Source organism: Channa argus, chromosome 9 (genome assembly GCF_033026475.1).
Source record: "Channa argus isolate prfri chromosome 9, Channa argus male v1.0, whole genome shotgun sequence".
Classification (NCBI taxonomy): domain Eukaryota; kingdom Metazoa; phylum Chordata; class Actinopteri; order Anabantiformes; family Channidae; genus Channa; species Channa argus.
This window is the reverse complement of record NC_090205.1, coordinates 9,254,414-9,281,729: the sequence shown is the minus strand read 5'-3', so window position 1 is coordinate 9,281,729 and position 27,316 is coordinate 9,254,414. Positions and strand designations below refer to the sequence as shown.

At 38.1% G+C, this 27,316-nt stretch overlaps 1 protein-coding gene across 6 annotated transcripts in view; it reads left to right on the top strand.

The window, feature by feature from the left end:
• Nucleotides 1-26,463, top strand: part of plekhm3 (pleckstrin homology domain containing, family M, member 3) — a 42,474-nt gene extending 16,011 nt beyond the window's left edge. For 5 of the 6 annotated variants that reach the window (XM_067515025.1, XM_067515020.1, XM_067515023.1 and 2 more), the window contains exons 4-8: nt 4,479-4,624; nt 5,282-5,475; nt 9,915-9,978; nt 19,478-19,635; nt 22,101-26,463. In XM_067515025.1, coding sequence (XP_067371126.1) covers nt 4,479-4,624; nt 5,282-5,475; nt 9,915-9,978; nt 19,478-19,635; nt 22,101-22,263 — 725 coding nt within the window. In that variant the 3' untranslated portion in view covers nt 22,264-26,463. The remainder of the gene's footprint in view (nt 1-4,478; nt 4,625-5,281; nt 5,476-9,914; nt 9,979-19,477; nt 19,636-22,100) is intronic. The other variant, XR_010915131.1, reaches the window with a different exon arrangement.
• Nucleotides 26,464-27,316: the final 853 nt, after the last annotated feature.

Here is a 27,316-nt window from a genome sequence, read left to right as displayed (position 1 = left end):
GTGCTGATCATGGCAGCGTGTAGCAGCTGCTAGCAGAGCAGAGCGGAGCAGGTGGAGCGATGACTGGGCAGAGTGATTGATGGATTTTTAAATCTTATACTAGTGCTACATTAACTTGTATATTGTAGATTTGAATTCAACAATTATTACGTACAGTAACATGACTTGTTACTGTTATGCAGACCCCCTCCAAAAGTATTGTAATGTAAGGACCAGTTCATTTGTTTTTGCTGTACACTGAAGACATTCAGGTTTAAAACAAAGAGGTGGATATGAGGTGAAAGTTCAGAATGTCCGCATTTATTTGAATGTATATACACCTAAATGTGGGAAGCATAGAAGATGACTCTCTTATAACAGATGGCCCAAATTACATGCAAACAAAAATACTGTAACATGTGACAGACAGGTGTGTCTTAGCAGATAGAATTTGAAAATATATAGCTCAAAAAGACGACTATTGATTTTTATCTGTTAGGACTGTATCTGTTGCATTAAACCACAGAGCTGTCAATGGGAGAATAGTGAGCCATTTTGAATCTGTGAGGTTTTAAATAGGACATATCACCATGTTGTTTGGTCCCCGAGCATCCACTAAACACCTGCACGACCAACACTCTTCTCCTGAAATATAAGTTTATAAGAGAAGTCGAGGATCTGGCAAATGCTGATTAACACATGTAGTGTAAGTCAACACATTGTGCCTGATAAATCAAGGTTGCACAGTGTCTGTGATGCGTTAGTTATCTGTAGGAGAAAAACAAGTGCACGTTATTTGTTTTTATTTATACAACAAAAAGATCACTGTCCTTGTTAGTTCAGTTTACTAAAATCCCTTTTCTGCTCGTTGTTGTGGATTCCTGCAGAGTGCTCCCACTGTTTTGCAGTTGGTTTGCTGCTCGTTGAGGTTTTGGTCAGGATCAGGTCAACATCACTTTTGAAGGCTCATTGTTATTTTTTCCTTTTGAGTTCTTCTTTAGTCTTAAATTATCTGATGAAGCTTGTTGAACTGTGCTGAGCACATTATAGATTGCCTCAGCCATGGTAAAAGTATATTTACCACTGTGTGTGTGTATGAATGGGATCTTGTTGTCATTATATAGAATTTGAGGTTAAAGTTAAAGGTTGTTATTTAGTTTGCACATGGTCTCAGGCTACATGCGTCTTTGTTCCTCTGGACCCAGCCGTAACAGAGACCAAATTTGAGGTCACAGTTGGCCAGTACACACCGGCCGAGTGGTCAGCTGTTTCCTCGAAGTGACACAGTGTTTTTGTGACTGTTGACCATCTCCTCTGACTGCTGGCTCACAACCAGTGGACTGTGGTTTGTTGAAAGAGCATACACCCCAAGAGCAGCATGAGCTCACTGCTCTAATTAGCCTACCTAGATCTGAGTCACATATATGAATTTGATCAGGAGACCTTTGAAAAGATAAGACTTTGTTGTTTTTCCCCATGTTATTTCATGTCAACAAATATATTTAAATCCGCTGTTTGACATTAGGAAAATGTTAAAAATGGATGCAGGCATTTTGCCCCTAGAATAAAGTTCTTTAGGGATAAAGTGAAAATAGCAGATAGCTTTGCAGTTCAAATTATCAGAGCACATCTGGAGGTGGTCACATTGTGATCAGATGTCTCACTGGCGTAAATGCAGGCAGTAGAGTTTATCTGAATTTTCAGGAAAAACATTTATGTTACATTTCTTTTACATATCAGACTTCGGTTACTACCGTTCAAATTACTAAACAGGCAGCATCTGTCAAAACAGAAACTCTCCAAGACTCTTTCTTCGGTAAAAAAAACAAAAAACGATCTGCAGTTTAACAGATGCAGACTCCAGCCTCATAAGTGTTTTGAAATGTCCAAATGTTGTTAATGTCTGTCTGAGTTCACAGAGAGGCCACCAGATTTTGGTGTGAAAATTCAAACACTGAGTTGTCAGATAACTAATGTAGTTCAGCATCTTCAGCATTGTTATTTGTTTGGTCAAGTGGAAGCAGAAGAACTCATGACCCCACTTAGCCCAGTAATAAGATGTAATGCGACACCTCAATCTAGCAACAATTCATGGTGCTATGAGGGGATATAAATAAATCTTGTTTAATACTGTGTATTTCAGTAAAGTGCGTTTTGATATTGATAATACATATTAAACATTTTTTCCTTTAAGTATTGTTAAAGTTTCAGGTTGTAGGCCATTTAATTTTATTCTTTTTTTTGTAGAAATATTCTACAAAGTTGCTACTTCTTAGTAAGTAGTAACTAGTAAGTAGTAAATGTAAATCCCCATGATGCCATATCAACATGTTTACAAATGGGCTTAAATACACTTAATATTAAATAAATATCAAAACATGTACAAATCTAAGTGAGAAAAGACAGATTTTTACCAGATTTAGCTAATTTCCATCTATAGCTCGAATAATAGCTATACTATACATACTCAGTAATGTCACAGTAGAAACGGTTTTACTACTGCTAGTTCTGACCACCACACAATCAAACCCTATGTAGACATCGTACAAAGACATCAACTCCATATGTAGGTCTGTGTCAATTATGCTCACAGATCTGTTTTTTTTTTTTTTTTTCATCAATTCATTTTTGGCTTACAATAAAATAAAATATTAAAATCTAAACTTTTCAAAGAAACGTTGACTGGCATTGAAGAAGAAACAAAAAAACTGACATAAAAAAACCTGTTACTGATATACTGTGTGTGTACAGCTGCTATATGGACCCAGTTGCTATATTAGTCAGTGTTTTCAGCAATATCATGAGAACTAGTAATGTCCATAGCCAAGACAGTTAACTTTCACCCAAGGGGTAATCAACATTAATTATATAATTGTGTTCTTAGACAACGAAGATGTTATTACTTAGTTTATTCCCCAAATAATAATGTATTAATCTAAAAGTCAATCAACACATTAATTGATCAGGTATATGACGTGCGGTTCTTTGTTCAGTCTCCATGTGTCTGACTGATGCTCCAGTGTTCCTTGCTTTTCTTTTTGTCACATAAAGCTGCTGATTAGCCATTGTCTGTCATTTCCAGACAGCAGATTCTTGCCTGCGATAGTAAAGTAGCTGGCCTAACTTCTCTTTATTGTTTGCCTCTACCCTACCCTGTTTGATCTTACTCTTCTTCCTTTTCATTCAGTTCCTTCTCTCCTCTGATCACTCGATAGCGTCTTATTCATTCTTTTTTCCCAATTTCCTCCTTTTTTAGTCTGTGTTGTTTCATGTGTTGAAGCACTGCTGCACAAACAAGCTGAAACATGTCCTTCTTCCTCAGTTCTTCTTCCTCTCTTTTTTCTGTTGCTTTCCATGCTTCTGTTTTCCCAAACCCAGATAACAATCCCACGTTTCTTTTCTTCTCACCTCTCTTCACTTGCTGTTTTCCTCCAGGCTCTCTGAGATTGTGTGGATAAGGGACACCTGTCACAGTGCTGTGGAACTATACTGTGTGTGTGCGCGTGTGTGTGTGCGCACGCCCATGCGCACAGGATCATGGACCAGGTTCAGGACCAGGTGTTTGGGTGAAGAAGGGACTTTAAAGACTTTAGAAGACAAAGCAGACAGTGAGGCAGTTATCAGCCTCAAAAGAATGGAAGATATGTTTGTGCTTTGAGCCTACAAAACACTTTCTTATTGAAGTCTGCTCTGTTGTGACTGCTGGTAAAACCAAAGGTCTCTTGTCTAAGGGCTTTTTTCAGAAGAATTTGGTAGGTAGTTTCTGTTAGACTTGAATATCCGTTCCTGATGATGCACTAAATATGAAGTAAAATGAATGGAGAAAAAGAAATGTTTTAAAACCTTTTTTATTGGTCATTGAAATTGGTCATTAGCCATTTATATGCAGTTTTCTTATCTTAAACTTAAAACTAGGTAGGAAGTTATACCTTGATCAGAATAAACCTCAGTGTAAGAATTCCTATGTACAAACTTTCAGTAAATCCAGTTGTTGTAGTTTTTTGGTCTGGTCTCTATGATAAAACATATGCCCTTATTATGGTCAAAGTTCCTTTTGAACTTACACTTATCTTATTTATTATCTACAGGTTTATTGGCTGGATCACTGTGGAATTTACTGAGGGGCAATAAACTGACACATATTAACACAAAGTTATTTTCTTGACATCCTTCGGTTTTTCCTAATCTCGTTTCTTCCTGCCCTCCAGCAGATGGTTGACTCTAAAAGGTGACTTGTGCAACCTCTGAGGGATAATCAGAAAACCTAAAATAACATGTAGACCTTCATGGATCTTTCTTGAAAAAATTTGATGACATGAAGGTTTTCCACTAAGTCAGAAATTATATGTCAGACTATGACTGTCGTTGGGTCATTTTGGATTTCCCACTCTTTAACTTATTTGTGACTACAGAGAGAAGACTCCCCGGAAAATCATAAACAGTAGTAATTTTTACTACTATACTGTAACCACAAGGTTAAATAATGACTTTCTCTTCAGGTTGTCAACGTCCTGTTGGTCTGTCCAGAGGGAAAGCCAAAGTGTGTTATTACAGTGGCTGGTACTACTGTCATAACTGCCATCAGGACAACTCTTTCCTCATTCCAGCGCGGTTGCTGCACAACTGGGACACCAGCAAGCACAAGGTGGGAAAGCGCGCAAAAAAAATTACTCGGAAATAGCCATCGTATCAGTATAGTGTGATTTTTAAGGTGTAAAAACCAGTTTAAAAGTAGCTGCCTAATGATGCATATTAGCATGTGATGACGCTGGTTTCCTGCAAGTGATATTTTTCTGTAATATACAGATCCTGATTTATCTGTAAATTAGGCACAACTTGTAGACCATCTAGATAACGACTCAGCAGTCTACAAGTCTTCAAAATCTCTATAAAAATGGTAAATAAAGGTTAAAAGTGTTTTTCTAGTTACCATTTTTTGCAAATGCCTGCATCAAAAAGTCAAATCATTTCTGTATTGCGAATTTTTTATTTGTACATTTTATCAGTAAAAGCTAAAGTAACTGGCACCAATACGTATTTTTTCAGAGTTATTCAGTGATCCTAAATCACAGATAGACCCTTAAACTCACTGATCTGCAACTCAAGCTGGTCTTTTCTGGATGACCAGATGTTAATAAAATTAGCATACAACACCTCCGGATCTCTTTAATTAACACTTTATGTTTCAGATTTGGCTTTTTTAATTACAATAAATAAATGAAATGTATATCTTGTTGGGTACTTGTATGTCTTTTACCTGTTATGCAGTGATCTTGATGTAGATTCTGTTGTGCTCCCCCAGGTGTCTAAACAGGCTAAGGAGTTCCTGGAGTTTGTGTATGAGGAACCTCTGCTGGACATCCAGCAGCTCAACCCTTGTCTGTACGAGCACTGTGAGCCTCTCAGTACTGTGTTACGTTTACGTCAGCAGCTACAGTCACTGCGGGCCTACCTGTTTAGCTGCAGAGCAACTGTTGCTGAGGACCTCAGGCGAAGGTACGTTGGGGTTAATGTTAGCTGTGTTGGGGTTGCTACTAACTGTAGCACCTTTCAAAAAAAGTTGCACGTTTCTTTCTAATTCTGTTTAACAGCATTTTTTATTTTCTTGCCAAACTACAGAATTATTAAACAGTGACTTGCATCAGTATGTTTTAGATTGAATTCATAATTTTAGAGGTCAGACTTCTAGTAATTAATTTCTTGGTGAATGGATGGCCATACTTATAGATGGAAATCATAATGCCTCTGACCATGGCTGTCACAGGTGTTTTATTATGTATTGCAATTGGTTTTTGAGCTTTACCAATAATGAATATGGAGGGTATATGAAGGGTATTTATGTATGAAAAGTTTGTTTCTATGCATCAATTTTCATATTTTTCATAAACATCCTTTTTCATCAGAGTCATGCTGACTAATGTGTTGAGCTTCTCTGTTGGTGACCAGACACTTAATTACACAGACAGTTGACATCTCCTCATGTGATCTGTGTGTATGTGGGGGTTGGGGTTAGTGTGGTGTTTACATGTGTGTCGGAGTGCACATGTGTATATTGTCATAAATATCTGCGTGCATTCCTGGGTATACATACACATACAAGGTGTGCGTCTGTGTATACTGTATGTTCATGTGTGTGATGGTCGGAGAGGGATGGGTGTTTATCTTAATGTGGGGTCCCACACTGAAAGCCTTGTCTGTGAGCTGATAGATGCTTCTTGCCCTGGTCGAGGTCACTAATACATTCAGGTCTGAAGAAACATTAACTTTATAAGACAGGCTGGATTTTAATTAATATTCTTTAATGTTAAAAACATATTTTTATTACCAGCATCAGTATGTGAACACATACAATATTTAGTTTTTCCACGACATATTCTTTAGTTGAAGGTACTTTCAAAGAAAAGTGTCTGTCGATTATCTAGATTAAAAGGGATCTTGTTTATGAAAAGAAACTAATTAGTTTTTTTTTTCAGGCTTGTTCACAGTTTTCAAACAAAAGTTATTGTTATTTTTATCAGCCCACAAAAGCTATATTCGTAGTCTTCTGCTGTAAAACTAGAGCAGCATCATTGCATTCTGTGTTTACTTCTGTCCCATTAGCTAGTGCGGGATAGTGCCCCACTACTTCCAAACACTGCCAGATTAATGAGGGCCATGGGTCTAAAACCTTCCCCTAGTCATCAGTCTACTTCAGGGAGAATCTGAAAAGAGATATCTGTTGCAGACAGGCAGAAGGCCATGGACACACAGGGACACACACCACCACACGAGGCAGGAAAGGCTATACTGTTTTAAACACTAACATCTTGGATGGCAGAGATCTTTGACATGATGCACGGAGAAAAAAAAGCTGTTTTCATTTTACTTTCAAAGTTCTGTGAACGTCTTACCTGATCTTTGGAAATCAACCCCAGAGATACTACGAGATACTTGTAGTAATATTTATTGAAAAGCTTTGCATCCTCCTATAGTACATTAAGACAGTAAAACAATGTTTTTTTTCATTAACATAATAATTAATGTACATTCAGCTAATGCAAATGATTATTCATCGTCAAAAGTAACAAAAATGGTCAAGGAGTTTTTAAAAAGACAGTTATAGTAAAATAATGACAATTATATGAAAACAGTCCAAAAGTTTGTATTCCCGTTTGAGAAACCCTCTAGGCAATTAACTTTAATATGTAAAATCAGGTGTCTGATCTCTACACGTAATGCTTGAATAGTGGCACCGGATGTGTTAAATAGGGCTTGCACTTTGCAAGTGAGTAGATATGGAGGGGCAGAATCAAGCAGTTTGCTAAAAGCAACGAAACAATAGGATTAGACAAATACTTTTCAGAAGTACCTAAGTTTCAAAAGAACCTCAAAATTAAATTGGTAAACCTTTTATAAAGCTGGAGAGAGAATTAAAAAGCATTTCAAGCCATTCAGTGATACCAGTACCAACTGGGAAGACCATCATCATAAAATAGAAGAAATGTGGAAATGCCGACGGTTCCAAGAAGTAGAAGACCAAGAAAAATAACTGTAAAAAGACACGAGGAAACTTGCTCAGGAGCTATGTTATAGAATACAAAACAAGCAGCTGGGGTCCCTGACAAAGTTCTTAGAAGCACCTGGAATAATAGTCCACATCTCCACAGAAAAAGCACCCAGAAAGTCTTAGCTTACTCCTTGACATTAGGCAGCACACCTGGAGTATGCTAAAGTGGCATGCGAACAAACCAATTGAGGTTTTAAACAAGATTATGTGATCTGATGAGACCAAAGTTGAACTATTTGGTCATAGTTTGCACAGGTAAACCATTTTGTCGACATGATGGAGGCATGCTGATGTTTTGGCGGTGCATCAAATAATAGAAGATTATAAAGCAAAGCCTCCTACAATTAGTCAAAAAGCTAAACATGATCAGGCAGAGGATCCTTTAACAAGACAACGATCAAAAGCACAAAGTAACAAAGTCAACTCTGGAATAGTTTAAAAAGAATAAGGTAAATGTTTTGCCATAGCCTGAAACCTGTGGATACTTTTGAAGAAGGCTAGCAGAAAACCAAGCTATCTGGTGGACTAGGAGCAACAATGCCATAAATAATGAATTACACCTGAAATTATACAAATGCTTTATTTTTTTACTCTAACTTTCTTTTGATACTTTTTTTTAATACTCCTCGACCATTTTTGTTTCTTCTGATCATGTGTTGGAACATTTGTACTAGCTGAATTTGCATTAAATATGTAGACTAAAACACATGATTCTTTTTAGCCATTTCAAAGTAGGGAAACGCTAAGTTTTGCATTCAACTGTAGGAGTTTTAAATATAGTAGTTTGTTGCATTGAGAAGAGCTATATGTTTTGAAACCCCGATCCTTGTCCACCTCATGTACAGTATGTAAATTAGAGTTGACAGATCATAAAACGGTAATACTACAAACCCACAGCTTTCAAAAATGTTATCGACACTGTTTTGTGTCAACCCAAAGTGATTGTTATAAGCCTGACAGAGATACGATTTATTTTTCGGTTTGCGTTAGATTGTAATGTGATAGTTTGTCTGTCGCCTGCATGCACACACATACTATACAAACACCTGTATATTTGCAGGACTTCCTACATCTGTTGGTTCACACAGACTCACACACACTTAATCAGGTCAACCCTCCTTCAGTACATGATCATTATCACAGAGTGATAACAGAATTTTAATCAAAGGTGTGTCTGTTTAAAAGAGCCCTGAGGAAAGTGAAAAAATATGGCATTACATACTAACAGAACAGTAAAGATATTGTCAGTTGGTGTATGTGCATTTGAATACACAGATGTGTACAGTATCTTCTGTGTGTAATCTAATCCTAAAATATGTCAAGTACTTCTTTCAAGATCAGCAGACACAGTAAACGGTGTGTTCATCTGGGCACTGACTACGACCCCTGGAAAGCCGTGTATGTGTGTTTGATTGAAAAACCCGTATGTGTGTTTGTGTGTTGTCTTGTAAATGCTTATGTGATAACCATTGGTAACTTGCCAAATGCAGTGATTTATCTGTGGTCACTATCACCATGAGGTGTCTGGACCTACACACATAGTATGACTGCACACACATACCAATGTTTTGATGACACTCATCACAGCTTAGACTGGATTTAACATGGTGCCATCCATCTTAGTGGTCTGAGAAGAGGCCCCATAAACACACACACACACACACACACACACACACACACACACACACTTGTCTTTTTACAGTATTTACACACACCCACAGTACTATACTGTACATGCATAAGAAATTATATCTACTTCAAGGCCGGTTTTTAAAGCCTCATTGTGGATTAGGAGGCGGTTTCATTTATATTAAACACAAATCTAAGATTCATTTAGTTTGATCTTATAGTTGGGGATGTCCTGATACCAGTACTGGGTATTGTGTTTGATTATGCCCTTGACTTGCACTCCTAATACTTGAGTATTGTCCTTGTGGACAAAAATGTTTGGGTTGCATGCAGACATTTGCAGAGTCCACCCAGACCTTTGCAGAAATTAAGTCGCACATATATGGAAAGCATGAATTTGACTCCCAAAAATTTTATTCTTTATGTATTTGTGTTATTAGCCAACACTAAACATATAATCTGTCTGCACAGGTTTTTGCCTCTGATGTTTTTTGGTATATTTTGAATTGATTAGACACATGAACACAAAGTGTCACATGTGAATGACAGTGTCTCATCTGGATTTTTTTTCTGTAAATGAGATAGTTGAATTTTTGTTTGAATGGAACCAGTTTTATTAAGGCAGTCAGTTACCAAGCTCAAGTATCGAATGGCCTTACTTATACCTTTCAGAAAAAATTGGATCATTGGAGTATTTCATCAGTGTTTCACTGACATTCTTCACAGGAAATGATGAATTATGTTTCTTGTCTTTTCAAAGGATCTTCCCCAGGGAATACCTGCTACAGCATATTCACCTGTACTCTGTGGCTGACCTGCAGCAGGTACACACACACACACACACACACACATACACACCTAAGTATACATACTGCATGTGCTGTACATGTATATGTAATACCATGGCATCAGATATGTCAGATATGAGCTAAAACTAAAAAATAACGGTATTTTCATTTTTGAGCAATATTGCAAGTGACATTAACTCTGCCCCTGCTCATATGATGGTCACAAACGCTCATCGTATTTATCACCTTATTTGTTACTTCACTTTTTTTCATCCATTTTTTCACACTCTCTTCTGCAGGTTGCATGTTAATAACAGGTCGAAAGTGATAATCTGTATTTGAAAGAATTCAAATAATATAAAATGTAGCTGGAATTGCAGCTCTAATATCCAGCTCTAATGATTTCAGCGAAGCTAAGGTGGTAAAATGTGGTTGGCGTAATGTTTGTTGAAAAGTGTCTGGATCTTACTGAATGTTTTTAAAAAAACATTTCATGTCATTAGCAGACTAAAAAAAAAAGAATAAACCTTGTCTTATCCTTTAAGTAAACACAAACTCTTCTTTGCCTCTGGCAGTTGTTGATGTCATACCAGTGATAAGAGAGGGTGAACCCCTCTGAAAGTCCTCTTTAAAACAGTGTTAGCTCTAATATCTACCTTGTCTGGTCCTCTTTATTAGCAAGAGAGCGCATTGTGTGTTGTTTGTTTAATTAGCAAATTTTCTTATTACCTGCAATCTGTTTCATATCAGCGTAGCATTTTTCTAAAAGTAGCAATCTTTCTCCTTTAAGTGGTTTGGTATCTAGTCATTGAGCTTAGTTGGGGGGGTCAGAGGAAAGTGACCAGAAATGACTGAAAAGTTCTTTTGTTTGTCATTATGTTCATTGTATTGTGTCCTGCCCCATTTTTTTATTTCATCCCTCTCTGACTCAGTGCTCAGCCACAGACTCTCACAGTGAAAGAGTTGGGCTCCCCTCCTCCTCCTCCTTCCTTCCTCCTCCTCCTCCACTCCCACACTCAGTGTTTCTCTGCTTCACTAATTGGTCACATTCAGAATCAACAGGCAGAAAAACAAAGCGTGACATCCCTCCATTCTTCCAACATCCCCTTGGCCTCACACACGCTCTGAAACCGTGTGTGTGTGTTCTTCACTCTCTCTTTCTCTGCTCAACACTATGTTTTAACTCATAAGCCCCAACTTGCTGATTTTGTACAAATCTTAAAAATAGGTATCTTTTGTAGAGTCTGTGCAGCTCCTTCTTCTCTTCTGCTCACCCTCTAACCTCCCCCTTTTAGAGATTTTCAAGCACTCTGCCTCTTAATTGGTTTTCCATATTAACAAGCTTGTTTCTTTTGATTCACCTCGTGAATAAAATGACGCTCTTAATCAACATGGCTTTTTTTGTTCAAGCTCAGAGGTCAGTGAAGGCTAAACTCCCCTGGCTAAGCCTCTGGACCACACTAGTCTATTCACTTCCCAACAAATAGCCTCCACCCATATCCCCCATTAGGAACCAGATTATTTTAGAGAAGCCATATGTGTTTGTTTAAGGACACTCTGCCCTTTCCTCCACTGGTTTTAGGGATTGTGTAAAGGGTCTGTTTCTATGACTAACGTAGTAAGAAAGCAGGTTTGTGTGTTTGTGCGCATGCTGGCTTCCCACACTGACAACCTGGCATTCCCTCCATGCCAGGCATGCCTCTCCACTCACATTCATCCAGACAGAGAGAGGCCTCTTAAGTGAATGTTAAATGTTCTCAGAAAGATTTCTAGTTTCTGCTCTTGGCCTTGATTGCAGGCAGAATGGTTTACCGTCATATTCACGACACTTACGTAAGGAAACGGGGCAACAAATGGTGATAATGACTAAATCAAAACATGTTGATGACAGATTAAAAGTGACTAAAATGTTTAGGCATAAAGAAAACAGCATCAGAACTATATAATAGAACAGGTGGAAATGCATAAAATGCAATGAAAACATTTTATCAGGTTTTACTCAAGCCAAACCACGTCACTTTTTACGCATTTTTTACTTTATAGGTGCAAGTGTCAGCACCCAGTAATTAGTGAATTTATTATAGCCAAGGGGAACCAGAAAAGCCGAACTGTGGCACTGTAGGAATGCTACGATGGCAGAGTGATGCTGTTTTAAAGGCAAAGGGTGGTTCTAATATTTGAATGCTATTATTGAGTCTTACACTTTATTATTTTGTAAAGAATACATAAACGTAAAAACATGTCCATCATCTGGTGGGTTACTAAAATCCCCCAATCAGAGAGAATCCTCCTCCACGCAAACAACCAAAAGACTCTTACGAGTGTGTGTGAGAACGGGTGTTCTCCAAACAGAACTCACCCCTGTCTTTACAGCCATATAATCCCAGCTGGCTTTCTAGTTTGTGAATGGAGCTGTGGGAGAGAGAGAAAGAGAGAGAGAGAGAGAGAGTGTGTGTGACAGAAAGAGAGAGAGAGAGGGGGGGAGAGGGAGGAGGGCAGGCGGATGGCCGAATGGCTGTTAAACAGCAGTTTTAGGGGATTAGGATGTTTTGAAGCACAAAGACTCTGCATGAAACAGAGAAAAAGGTTGAACTGGAGAGGGAGGAGTTTAGGAGGATGGATGAAGGGTGTCTATGTGTGTGTGTTGGTCAGTGTTTGAAGGGAAAGATAGTGAATACAATTCCACAATGCTGGGACTAATTCTGCTGCTGTTTTTTTTTTTTTTTTGACTTGCACATTTTTTAATCATAACAGATTGTGTTATGTTATTTGTTCTACAAAGTGCAGCATTATTAAAGCTCAGACTTAAATTCCCTTCAGACATGAAATATGAAGAGGTCATTAAGCTGGTAGGGTGATTGCTTTTGAATCTTCCTTGCATCTTTATTTATACATGACGGGACATTTACAAGGCTTGTGCAACATTTTATACCGAGATGAAGCTGATAGATCAGAAAACACATTCTGTCTGAATTGAAACAGAATGCAATGATTTGCAAATCTCATCAACCCATATTTTATTCACAATAGAACATAAACAACATATCAGATGTTGGAACTGAGACATTTTACCTTTTCATGGAAAATATTAGCTCATGTTGAATTTCATGGAAGCAACACATCTCAAACAAAGTTAGAACATGGGCAACAAACCTGGAAAAGTAATTACAAAAACAAATGGAGAAGCATTTCACTAGTAATTAGGTTAATTGGCAACGGGTCAGTAACATGACTGGGTGTAAAAGGAGCTTTTCAGAGAGGCAGAGCCTCTCAAATGTAAAGATGGGCAGATGTTCACCAATCTGAGACGAACTGTCTAAATATTTGGAGGATTCACTGTGCGCAAGGGACAAGGCTGAAGGTCAAAACTGGATGCTTGTGATTTTTAGGTCCTTAGGCAGCACTGCAGGTATGATTCTCTACTGGACATCACTGCATGGGCATCAAATGTAAGTTAAAGCTGTATCATGCGAAGAAGAAGCCAAATTATTACACAATCCGAAAACGCCGCCATGTTCTCTGGGCCGAAGCTCATTTAAAATGCTCTGAGGCAAAATGGAAAACTGTTTTGTGGTCAGTTGAATAAAATTTTTGCCTTTTTTTTTTTTTTGGGAAACCATGGACACCTTGTCCTTGGGACTCGAAAAGAGGGACCATCCAGCTTATTATCAGCGGACAGTTTAAAAGGCTGCATCTCTGATGGTATGGGGGTCCATTAGTGCCTATGGCGTGGGCAGCTTACACATCTGGGAAGACACCATCAATGCTGAAAAGTACATAGAGATTTTAGGGCAACATATGCTCCCATTCAGACAATGTCTCTTTCAGAGAAGGTCTTTCATATTTCAGCAATGCTAAACCACATACTGCATCCATCACAACAGCATGGCTGCACAGGCGAAGAGTTCAGGCGCTGAACTGGCCTGGTTGCAGTCCATAGCTTTCACCACTAGAAAACATTTAGCGCATCATAAAATGAAAAATCCAGCAACAAAGGCCCAGGACTGTTAAGCAGCCAGAATCCTGCATCAGACAAGAATGAGACAACATCTCTTAAAACTCCAGCAACTGGTCTCCTCCCTTCCCAGATGTTTTTAGACAGACCTTATAGATAGAGATGTGTTGCTGCCATCAAATTCAAAATGAGCTAATATTTTCCACGAAATGGTAAAATGTATCACTTTCAACATCTGATATATTGTTTATGTTCTATGGTGAATAAAATATGGGTTGATGAGATTTGCAAATCATTTCACTGTGTTTTCATTTACCTTTCACACATCCTCTCAACTTTTTTTCAATTGGGGTTGTAAAATATCTCTCTCCTTCAAGCTCAAAAACTCTCCTAGATGTCATCTGGACAAGTTAAAAGCACATTTGAAGTAAGGTAGGGCTCCTTGATTAAGGCCACAATCATAGTCAAAATGATTTATGTTTAATACTGTAATCATGGTTATTTAAACCCAGTATTCATTCCCAGTAGTGTGTGTGTGTGTGTGTGTGTGTGTGTGTGTACACATACTGTATCATCTACCTCTGACTACTCCCAAGCTTTGGGATCCAGGGTTAACTGTAACATTTTTCTGATTCCCTCTCACTCACCTGACAGACAGGATGAAATGCAGCAAGAGAAGTATCTAGAGATTTCTGCCAAGATGGCCTCTTTAATAAACCTGTCAAAATAAGACTTGATGTGAAACACGATCTGGTCCAGATACGAGCCTCTTTGGGTCAGAACCCAGACCGGACTCTGCCATCGATCACTGAATCAATTTTGTAATTCTTGTCAATTTGCGCTTTCAGCTCTTTTTCTGTAGTAGTTTAACTTCCTGACCGTGTGACAGGAAGCTAACAGGCTTAGCTAGCGGCTGAACTACTGTATCTTGTGTAGGATCTTCGGCTGAACTTAACATGCTGCGGCCTGACTAGGTGAGAGTTTAAGCTTATAGTGAGGGGTAAAAGAGCACTGCTGTAAAGGAAAGGGGTGCACTCGACTTATACTTTCGTCAGTCTCAACACATATACGTGATGTTGCCGTAAGTATTTACTTTGGACCATCTGCTGAGTGTTTGGAAGCTAATATTCTATATATTTTGCTCATGTTTTTCTCCCATTGCTGCTTTAAATGTGCAGTTCAGTAGTAACATTGTTTATTCTTAGTTGAATCTGTGTGATCTCCAAAAGGTCATTCTTCCTGTTTAGCATGCGATTCTGTAAAAGGAGCCAATGTCACCAAAGCAAAGCAAAGGGAGAACCTTGAAGGAGAAAAAAAAATGTCTGATGATATATGCAGTGTAACAAAACAGACATTTTTTATATTTTGTTTCCTTTCTCATTAATCATGTGAGACTCCTCCAGTTTGTCAGCAAATTCTGGAGACAGGAGTAAGTTCGTTTGACACAGACTCTCAGGACAACCATCAATATTGAGCTTCATTATTGTCCTTGTTGGATGTGGGTAAGTGTGCAAATTAAAAAAGGTTGAAGTTGAAAGTTCTGGTCTGAAATACTGTCCCAGTGTGACTCTACTTGTATGTTAGAGCCCATAAAATGGTCACCGGAAACAAACAGTAACAGCAGGCATATGGGCATTTTAGCTAAATGCAGGGTAATATTTGTGAGTTGTAAGCAATAAATGTTATAATTGTTATTTTTATTATTTCATAAGAAGAAAATTCAGGTTTGATTTACTCCCCTTTTAATTCTTTTTGCCTATCCAATATTTCTCTTGCTCACTATCCATTGATCTTTTTGTGGCTCCCTCCATCTTTCCCAGTGTCCCTCCTGTGTCCCTCCTGTGTCCCTCCAATCAGACACCAGAGCTGTGCTGCCAGTGGTTTGATTCTGCCCAGTCCAATTATAGACCGCCTTAATCACTGAGCCTGTCGGCCTTCATCACGGGAGCCATTTGTCATGTGGACTGGGCTTGACCAGACTTAACCAGGCGGTGTGGGTGCGGTGTGGGCTGTCCTGGGTGGAGGGGGGACAAGTACATCTGTCTTACTTTCAGTACCTGCCTGTTTTTCTCCCTGAAATCATTTAAGTCTATACTGGGACTAAGCTTTTTTTCCCCTACAACAGAACATAAAACTTCAAACATTAATCAAACATGCACCTGCTAACAATGAATGATGAAATGGCTCAATTTGGGCCTGCAATTATTTTTGCTTTAATTAATTTACTAAACTCAAAAACACCGATTACATGCATAATGTAGTTTTTCTCTGTGGAGTTTGCCGGTTTCCCCCCACAGTCCAACCAAATGCAGGTTAATTGGTTACTTTCAATTACACGTAGGTGTGAATCTGAGTCTGAATGATTGACTGTCTTCATGTGTGGCCCTGTGATAGACTGGCGACCTGTCATGGGTGTAGTTATGGATGGGTAAACTGTACTCCTGCATTGGGTAAAGTTTCTGACTCATGAGCAAAATCTTCATATGTTGCCAAACCAAAGTTGAATTTATTGTGCCTGTAAATCATTTACTTTGTCAAGTAGAGGTTTCCAGACAACCAGACCAGAGATGCTCTGCACATTATTGCTGTGGGACCAATGTGTTTTTAAAAAAGAAAAAAAAAGGTAGTTCTTATACAGTATAGTCTTATACCGCTGGCCAAAGTGCTGCACGCACTACTGACTTTTAAAGTAGACTAAACCTTCAAACAGTGCAGCCCTGTCCTGCTGTTTGTGTGAGATACTCATTTCTTCATTGTATTTAGTATTTGGTTTAAGCAGGTAGTCTAACATACAACTTGTATACATTTTAACTATCTCACTTTATAAAACTGGGTTACCTCAGTTCCTGTCCAGCTTCGTAGTTTCCCTTGTGATTTGTTTCCACGGAATTGTTCTTCTGACAATACTGCACACATAGGTTTTCTCTTGACATCGTTATATTGAGGGAGATCCATCCCAAGCCCAGCTGTTTGCATTGTGTACTGTTGCTGTCATTGCAAGTTGTCAGCCACAGTACTGCAGTTTAATGTTTGTCTACTCAAGTGGGTTTCTTTCCTCACATTTTGAATTACTAGATTAAGTCACAGTGAGTTTGTGTCTTTCCTTTGCATTTGACACATTTCGACGGTTGCTTCATGTTCAGTCTAATGGTTCTTGAGAATAAACATTGTTTTAGGAAAAGTTAATATTATTCCAACTTTAAGTCCCATGTTATTCTTAGACTGATAATGTAATATTATATATATTATATGGTGTTAAGTGTAGCAGTTCTTGGCCTTGGTGTCAGGTTTTTAAACAGGAGCAGTATACCTGTGTGTGAGTGTGTGTGGTTTCTTCCTCTTCTCTCCATCTCCTGTCCTCCAGTTGTCCCCTTGTCCTTGCCGTCTAACAAACAGCATGGAGGAGGTTATAATTGGGAGCTCCAGACCTCTGCCAGGTGGAACCACTTGTATCTGAATACAGGCTCCTGCTCTCTCTCAAGATCTCTCTTGTATATTGTATTTCTCCCACTGCTTCTCTTACTTTAGACTCTGTTTTTCTCTGCTGCATTCTCCCTCTGGCTGCCTCACACGCACTCTCTCATTACCCTTATAGCTCTGACTGCATTATTAATATGACACAAGAATGCTTTACAAACAGATTAAATTTTCATTTCTGAAAAAAATTAGCAGTTTTTCATTAGTTTATTCTTTTCAGTAACCCCGCCTCCCGTCTGCTCACTCTAGTGTTAACTCCAGCCTCCCCCCCGCCCCCCGTTCTTAAGGAACTTGTCAGGCTTTGCTATTAAAAGGCGTTTACCTCATTAACTGTCTCCATCCTTCCTTCCTTCTGTTTCCTCCCATCGCTCCTCGACATCTATCATGTAGCCGGAGGTGGAAGAAGCACTCAGATCTGTTACTGAACTTGCTGTACAGTGTAACAACTAGAGGTTTTGCATTCATAAATGTATAAAATAAAACCATTGGTATCAAAACATACTTGCGGGCGGCTGTAGCTCAGTTGGTAAGGCAGTTGTCCAGGGACCACAGTGTTAGTGGTTCCATATTCGGTCCCGGCTATATGTCAAAGTGTCCCTGGGCAAGACACTGAACCCCTATCAGCCCATCCCCAGTGCTGATCCAAGCCCGGTAGAAATTGGAGAGGGTTGTGTCAGGAAGGGCATCGGTGTAAAAACTGTGCCAAATCAACATGCGGACACTGATCCGCTGTGGCGACCCTGAACTCATGGGATAAGCCGAAGGGTATCAAAATATACCTAAATTAGTAGAAGTAAGTAAAAATACTGCAAAATGATAGATTATAGTTTATTATTATTACAGCGTATAAACGTAATTTTTTTTTTTGCACTTGTTGAATTGACGTACAGCACTTTGGGTTGCACCTGGTGTATGAACTGTGCCATTGAAAGAAAGATTATTTTGGAATAATGGATATTAATAATAATAGATATATAATCATGAATATACACTCAGCTATACACTGATCATTATGACCACTGAAAGATGTAAGTGAAGATGAAGTGAATACCATTGACATACATACATGATACATATTATGGAAGCAAGTAAATATTTTTTCCCTGAAAAACTGGTGAACTTATTAATGCACATAGGGAGTGAAGGCTGGCCTGTCTAGTCTGAACCATTAGAAGATCTACTATAGCTCAAATTTCTGAAAAAGTTTATGCTGGTTCTGATAGAAAGGTGTCAAAACATACCGCATTGCAGTTTGTTGTGTATGAGGCTGTGTGGCCGCAGGCCAGTAAGTGCACCCACACCGACCCTGGTCCAATGGCAAAGGCCCCTAAAATGGACTTAGCGTTGTGCTTAGATATTTTACCAAATCATGTTAACTTGGCAAAAATGCCATTTTTTTCTCTGTTTCAGTGTAAATGTAGATTTGTTGCTCACATTTAAACATTCAGGTTTTCTTTGACTTTTCTGTGTCACATTTGCATGTGTTCACAACAAATTAGACTTTTCAAACAATGCAAAATTAAAACAGGCTGTGAGTGATACTGACTAAAAAGTATGTGAATGATTTGATTTGTTAAACTCTGCTGAAGCATCTATGAACTGTTAAACATTTGAACCCTTTTTGCACAAAACAGGAAGTGTAGATTTTGTTTTCCTTTACTTTCATTGAATGCACATTCAGTCTCAATATTTTAAAGCCCAGTGTGAATTCTGTGTTCACATGGCCACCAATTGTTTTTTTTTTTTTTTTTTTTTTTTTTTTACAGTTTTTACTTTGTAGACTTTACCAGATTAATTTTGAACTAGTATTTAAGAGTATTTGTATATTTTAAAGCCTTAAAACTAAATTCCTTCAGTGGCATTTCATTTGCTCATATTTCATCCCACTCAGTTTTATCACAGAGCTAATATTGCTATGAATGCAAAGCAGTACAACTAAGTGTACCCAATAAACTCACCACTGAGAGTTTCCACACAGGTGTTATCAAAGCCTCCCATTTGCATCAGTCTGATGAGGCTGCTGACAGCTAGAAACATACATCAAACACCTGTATTGTGAACTTGGGTTGTTTTTGACTGTGGCCTCCTTTCCTCAACCTCCAGGTGATTGATGGAAAACTGGCTCCCTTCCTGTCCAAAGTGATCAAGTTTGCCAGCTCCCATGTTTTTAGCTGCAGTTTGTGTCGAGAGAAAGGCTTCATCTGTGAGCTCTGCCACAACGGACAGGTCATCTACCCCTTCCAGGAGAATGCCACCAAGAGGTACGTGAATCGTTTAAAACGCCTTTAAATTGTTGTGAGGTCTTTAATACATGCACATCTCCTTCGTGCTAATCTCTGTATTCAGTTTTTTTAAACGAAAATTCAAATATGATTTGACTAACAACATAGGTATACAGGACAAAGTTGCAACAGTTGGAAACTAAATGAATCTGAATTCAAGCTAAATATGCAGAGAAGATTCATGTTGAATTGTAGCAGGTTATATACAGTATATCACAAGTGTACGACTTTATGGATGCTTGTAATTGTCCTTAATACATTTTTCTTTCAACATTAGAGCTACATGAGAGTGGAAATATTTCTAGACTTATCTTCACTATAGTAAACCATTAACATAAAACATATGACTTTAAGTTGCCAATGTAGAAACATTTGTCATTGCAGACGTTCACACATCTCCACAGGATTGGTTTTGTTTTTTTTTTTTGTTTTTTTAATAGCAATATGTATTCTTCTGAGTGACATTGTAGATGCAAACATGGGATGTTGAAGCCATGAAATCTTAAAACTAGACGATCTCAAAACTTATACTTTCCTCACATGTCTATGTGTTAATGAAGTAGAGTCGACAACTTTTTAAGATACATGTGAATATCGTTGCTCAACCTGGAATGTGTTTGGAATGGAATTCCCTTTTCTTTAATTCACTTTGAGCTGCTTCATGAAACTTGAACGTGCGCTTCACGTTTGGTCTACCTTGTGAAAACCTGCTTTGCCCAGAAGCTTGTGGAGAGTTTCTTCAGAAGTCAGTGAGTTGTGTCAAGAACTCTGTACTTGTTTTTTGAGAGTCTGGTTAACAGCAAAGAAACTGCATAAAAGCTACATTATGGACTTTTTGCATTTCTCCTGAGAGACATTTTTTCTGAATGTCCACTTTCCCCTCAGTAATAACTCAGCAATACAGAGTCGGAGGGAAACTCACATGGGTGAGGACATAAAATTATGCTACATCAGAAATGTTGTCTAATGTCAAAGTCGGAGCTACTAATGTGATTTATCTTCACTCCAGGGCCTCAGATGAAGTTTGCTTTTGTACAGGGGACTTGAATTTCTGCTCCTTTACATTTATAAGGACCCATTTTAATTTAAGACACAGTGAACGATCTATAAATCTATAAAAACATGCATTCTGTTTCACTCCCCTCTATTGTAACTGTGCAGATAGTTCTGTTATGTTTGATTCGGGTTTTGAGATACATCTGCCTCAGTTCTGTCTTCTGGCTTCTAGCCTAGGAAAATATCCTTCCCGAAATGAATTCTCTTTACATAAACAGCAGCCTAAATTTGCAAAACGAGCTTATTTGAATTCCATTCATCTCAATTTTCATTGAAGTGTAGGGAAAACTTTGAGAATGATCATATATATGAGAATGATAGTATCTGCCGGTATTTATAATACTGTGTATACTGATACTTTACACTGAACTGTGGGGAATACAGTGGCTTCACAAATATAGAAGTCCAAATGTATACGTCCTCCCCGCTGCTCGTTAGTAAGACGGGTTGGCAGGAACAACTGCGTGTGTGTTGTGCTAAGGGTTTTTCACAACATGGACAGTTGACACAGTCCAGAGCCTCCCCTCAGACTGAAACTCAGACTGACATACTGCAGCGAGATAACAGCTGATCGGGACTGATTCCTAAAAGACTGACTTATGGTCTGTACTATCGCTCCCACACGTACACACCTTCCCTGTTGTTTTTATGATGTGTGAAGGAAGACTTCGGTGTTAACCGTTAACAGCTGGTATCTACTGTACTTGATGGTGCTGAGCTGAATATTGTTGACTTAGTTACTCGGACACTGATGCTACAGGAAATGAGCAATAACTGGATTAATGAAAATAGCCTACTACAAACTATGTGGCCATCAATTCTGTAATGTGCTGTAATATATTTGCACTTTATCAGTAATAATGGCAATGTTCTCACCAGGTAAATTGTTTGGAAGACTGCTATGTAGCAAAGATGAGATTAAGACATGCAGGGAATCAGACATGCTTTTAAAAAAAAAAAAAAACTTTATTTGGAGGCAGAACTGAAATTGAACACATGAGACTGACAGTAATAATCCCTCTTAAAGCAGAAAAAGTGTACACACAACTAGAAAACAGTTCACAGCTCTACTGTTGACCTTCAGTTTCAATTTTAAGTTCAAGTGTGAAATTATTTTAAAGCAAATTGATCACATTATCCACAATCACCACACAGATGCCAAAACCAACTCTAAATCTTCTCTACTCAGAGTGTGACACTCTACTACTAGAGATCAGACGTCCTGTTTCCCTGTTTTTCCTCCGCCACTGCCATTATTAAATGTTTTCATGTCGTCTTAAATTAGTCGCAACTACTTTAACAATCAGTTTTTCAATCGGGTGTTGCAGCCTTACTTCTCGGAGAGGAATTTAGTCACTGACCCACTTTGTCACGTTGTGTGTTTGCAGGTGTGATGGCTGTGGTGCCGTTTTCCACGCCGAGTGTCGACAGAAAGCCCAGCCGTGTCCTCGCTGTGTTCGCCGAGAACTCCACCACAAGAGGCCGTCCTCCTTCTGGTCACCTGATGACGACAGCCCCGGGTGCTTTCATGTGCCCTTTCAGGACACCTGAGATACAGACACACACACACAGTAACAATGAGGTGCTGCCAGGCCATGATGCTGGACAAAAGTGTCTGCTTTTCTGATTTGTGTGTCACAGCTGACCAGAGAACGAGCTCTAGGTGTCTGATGCTCCTTCAGGTTTGTGTTTGTGTGTTTACCTGTTAACACACACACCCGTGCTGAGCCCTCTTTGTGTCACTGTAAAAAGCAGGGAGAAAACCAACTGGCGCACCAGGCTTTATAAACTGAGCTACTTCACCCCAACACCCCGTCCATCACCCTATGTTTTATTTCAGGATTTAACATGTGAACTGCAAAAATGTAATCTGAGAATTGGAGAATTGTTTGTTCCGACCAATGTCTTCCACCTTCTCCAACGGTCAGGCTCGAGTTTATGGAGGAAAGGATCCAATTGTGGACATAAAATGAAAGAACAATTTATTGAAAAAAAAATATCCAATTCAAATTTAAACACTTGATACTTTTTTTGCACGTTGAAAATGTCACCCCGGCTCACGAAAATGTGAGATTTATTTATTTATCTTTTGGGTCTGTAAACAGATTTTAATGATATTATAATATACTTATTAGTTGCAGTTCTACATGCAAAACTGTCACGTTCAAACACTTGAAGATGGCTCTAAAAAGATTTGCAGTTTAGCATTTCACAACCTCAAATATTCAATAATCCAATATTAACCAGTTTCCTAAATGGGAAAAATAATCAGTACAATTTATCAAACCACTTCTGCAGCAGGATCGACTAGTTCATGCTCCTTCTGTATGTCTGCTACGATTCAAACATAAATTTGCTGTTGTGCGGCTGAGAAGAGATTCATAGATATTAGTATGCTGTAGGAAATCCGGTGTTAAACTGTGGGAATCAGCTTTTTTCTTACAGCATCATAAATTTATTACCTACGGATTCTGGGTTTTTGGTAAGACAAAAATAATTAGAAGTCTTAAATTGTAACTGTAAAGTTTATAGAGAAGTTACAAATAAGTTATAAATTATTAATTTCCTTAGTACAACTTTACCCTAAAACAAAAAAACTGCAGGATCATTGTCCCAGACAGTTTATAGTCTGGGATTTATTTTTATTTTAAATTTTTAGTCTGCTTATCTCGTGAGTTCAGGGTGACCACAGCGGATTATTTTCTGCATTTTGATTTGGCAGTTTTTACACTGGATGCCCTTCCTGACGCAACCCTCCCATATTTCTACGGGGCTTGGACCGGCACTGCACAGCTGGGGATGGGATTGGGCTGTTGGGGGTTCAGTGTCTTGCACAGGGACACTTCAACATATAGCCGAGACCGGAGATCGAACGAATGCCTTACCGACTGAGCTACAGCAGCCCCCTATAGTCTGTGATTAGTCTCTGAATTTATTCATAACCATATCGGACTCGACAGGAATCCAACAGCTGTGTATTATGTCATAGTTTTAAGTCTAATAGCATTTAAACCTTTTTCTTCCTAACTGTGGCACTGAAATCTGACTGACCACTTCCAGTTTCTTTGTATGTGTGAAGAAGCAAAATACAAATATTTTACAGCCATATTCTTCAAGTGGGAGTATGTGATTGAATGGGATATTTTACCAAATAATAAAAAAGTCTAAATCACAGCTGTGATTCAAGTAAAAAAACAACAACAACAACATCGCATAATCTCATTTGTTATTCGAGTAATGTGCAGATATGAACATGTTTTTACTTAGTAATTTCACTCACTTTCTTAATTTATGGGAATGTAAAGAGACTTTAAAACAGACCATCAGTCTGAGCACATTATCTTATCAGTCTAACTGTAAAATAATGAGCAATAATATACTGTTACCTGTTCTTTCATCGTTGCCTTTTCCTGCCTCTCTTCCTCTGTGGTTCTTCTACTTGCAATGCTTTATCCATATGGGATCTATCAAACATGATAGCAGCTTTAGCTTTTAGTATCTCTATGCAATCTAGATGGCCTTTATAACCCACCGGCGTTCATGTGTATTTATTTGGAAACTCTTTTTTTTTTTTGCTGTTGCAACAGTTGCATTTCCATCCAGTTTTAGTAACAATTTTACAGTAAGTCTGAAAAAAGTTACAGTGGAAAAATGCTGCGGCAGGTGCAGCTGTTATATAGCTTCAAAATGGAACATGGTTTCCAAAACTAATGATTGGTACAGTTGCTTTAAAGGGATATTTAGACTGTAAAAGCTAATGGTTTAAATTTTTATCAGTATTTATATTTGCATATTCTGCCTGAGGCTAAATATTCAACTTTGTAATTACTAATACGAGACAAATGTTGACTTTGTTGTCACGTAGCGTCGATAAGCACATGTATAGTTTTTAACAGGTAAAAATGCAAGACTTTCAGAAAACAAAGTAAATGGTGAGCAATTATATTGGAAAGCTCCACTTCTTGATTTTATTAATGTCCTTAAATTCTCAAATTTCCACAGAGAAAACAGGAGCTGCTTGTGTACGAAACATCAACAACAAACTTCTTGTTGGTATTGTTGGTCATCATGTGAAAGTAACAGATTGAAGCTCTAAAGTTCAATACCATATCATTTGTAATATTTTGGATGGAAATGTACCTGCTACTTCTTCCTCTGACGTGTTTTTTTCCCCTGACATACTGATCTCATTTTAGCTTCAGTGTTAAATCATTGTTTTGTCGACTCTGAGCCTCATTTTGTTTTTGAGCATAAAAACTAATTTAAAGGGAATTTATGTGTGATTAAGCTGCTGACTGACAAATCCTGATCACGGGTTTATTCGGGAATATGTATTTTTGTGAAAAGTAGAGATCAGACTGACAGTTTTCGTGTTTATGATGTATAGGATACTGTAGACTGAAACTAAATAACCCTTTGTAGTTAAATATGAATGGAAGTTTGTACTGATTCAACATTAAAATTATTTTGTATTTTATTTTATTTTGAAGGACAAACCTGGAGCCATGACGGCTTCAAAGCACTGAATTTATTGTTGACTGATTGTGCCTGCTACATAAATAGAGGATGTAAAGCCGTTGGTTAAAAGTATTTATAACGCATTTTGAACGTTCTCCCTGCTGTTTATTTGTGTACTGAGGAGCCCAGTAAGTGTCAGGAATCTGTACTTGTACACGCCGATAAGACTTTCCTAAAACAGATACCACGTGGAAACACACTGTATTAGGTATGCCACGCTAAACTAATAAATCTTCCTGCGTTAAGGCCCCATTTTCATTTTTAGAGGTGTTGAATTCCTCATTTGATCATTTTTTAAAGCTGTAGTTTGTGCTGTTGTTGAGTTGTATTGCAGTATAATGACACGTGTATCTGTTATCCGTTTGTGTTTAGATCAGTGAGGTCAGGATAAATGATGGAAATATCTCTGTATAATACTGATGGATTAGACTGCATCTGGTAATACAATGCTCCAAATGATTACTGTTAGTGTCTGGCTGAGGGAGCAGTGCTGCCATCGTGTTTAAAGGGATGTTTGTTTCATCAGTAGCGATAATCTTTACAACCTATTGGCTTCTTTATTTTATCAGGCTTCTTTATTAGAATCAAAGGAAGTCACACACCAAACTGACCCGTCTACTCCAAACAGTGTAGGAACAGCAGTACCTGTTGTAAAAGTGTAGAAATTCTTTTCTGAGAACTTGGAAGTATTAGTTTGTGCACAAAGGAAAACAACAAAACAAAAATTAAGCAGTTTGGCTCCATGTAGCCGACTTGTAGATGTTTGCATCTAATAACTTTAAACTTTTATCATTAATGTTTTTGTTTTATGTAACTGCAGTAACAACACCCACTTTTGAGAAACTCTTACCCTATAAGTTGAAATCTTATAGCCATTTAGTGACTGAAGATTTATGTCAGTGTTGTCAGAATGACTGAACTGTGTTCACACATGTCCTTTATGTTGCAGGCACATTATGACCATTGCAGTATGTTTTAATTCATGTATTTGAAGAAACCTATGTTGTACATTATTTAAGCTAAGTAACTGGACTGAAACTTTCTCTTTTGCACTTTTTAAAATATTTTTGATCACCGTTTCTTTTCATCACAGCCAAACTGTTATGCAAGTACAGGGAGCTGATTTTCTTTTTGTTTTTTGATTGAACCAGCCCTTCCTCTTGTCTGGTATCGTTTCAAATTGTCTGCTAGCTACTGATGCCAATAAAGACAAACTTGTTAATAGTGAACACACCTGAATCTTGTCTGAAATGTTTATATTGTTTAATATTACTCTGGGGTTTGATTTTATCATTATGTATTGAGCAGATTGACTGATGCTAGACAAAGCGATTATGCTACAGGACAAACCCGAAAGGTTTTTATAGTCATTTGAATCTTCTATGTTATTCATTTATTTCCATTCTCTGTGACAAAAAAAAAGACAACATTACCTTTGTCAGCAGATTGAGTTTCCCTAGTCATGACCTTTTAATTTCAAGCCATAACGTGGTCAAAGATGTTCATAAAAACTGAAACGTGAGTGCGTATATAACAATGCAAACTCTATCCACCATTGCTGTGCAAACAGAAGACAAATCCGTTACCTCAGAAGTCTTAAAACTTGCTCGATGTTAACTCCTTGCTGAACACGTCTTGTTTCACACAGACATCCGTGCCAACGATCAACACCACAGCAGTTCTGGTCAAATCCATTCTTTGTCCTGTGACAGCAGAAAAACAGGACGTTAGAAAACATCCTATGAATTTGTAACATTATGTCCTTAATTTTAGGAAACTACATTTTAAAGAGTGAAACCTTCATGTTTCACTTCGGTGATCATCCGACTGTTGATCAAACAGAATCACTGGGTTCAAATTTCACAGTTTTGGTTTAATCCTACCACCGTTAACCCAGTTCTAATAATATATAACAGTCACAGTGGCTTCGGTGCTTCAGAACGAATATTCGTCCTGGTAATTTCACTTACAGGAATCTGAGTGACCATATCACATAAACTCTCTCAGGAGATTAGGTTTCGCCAATTACAATGGAATTTTAGACCTTGTATTTTTTGGACAACATTCAGATAGTGTTGTTCAACCA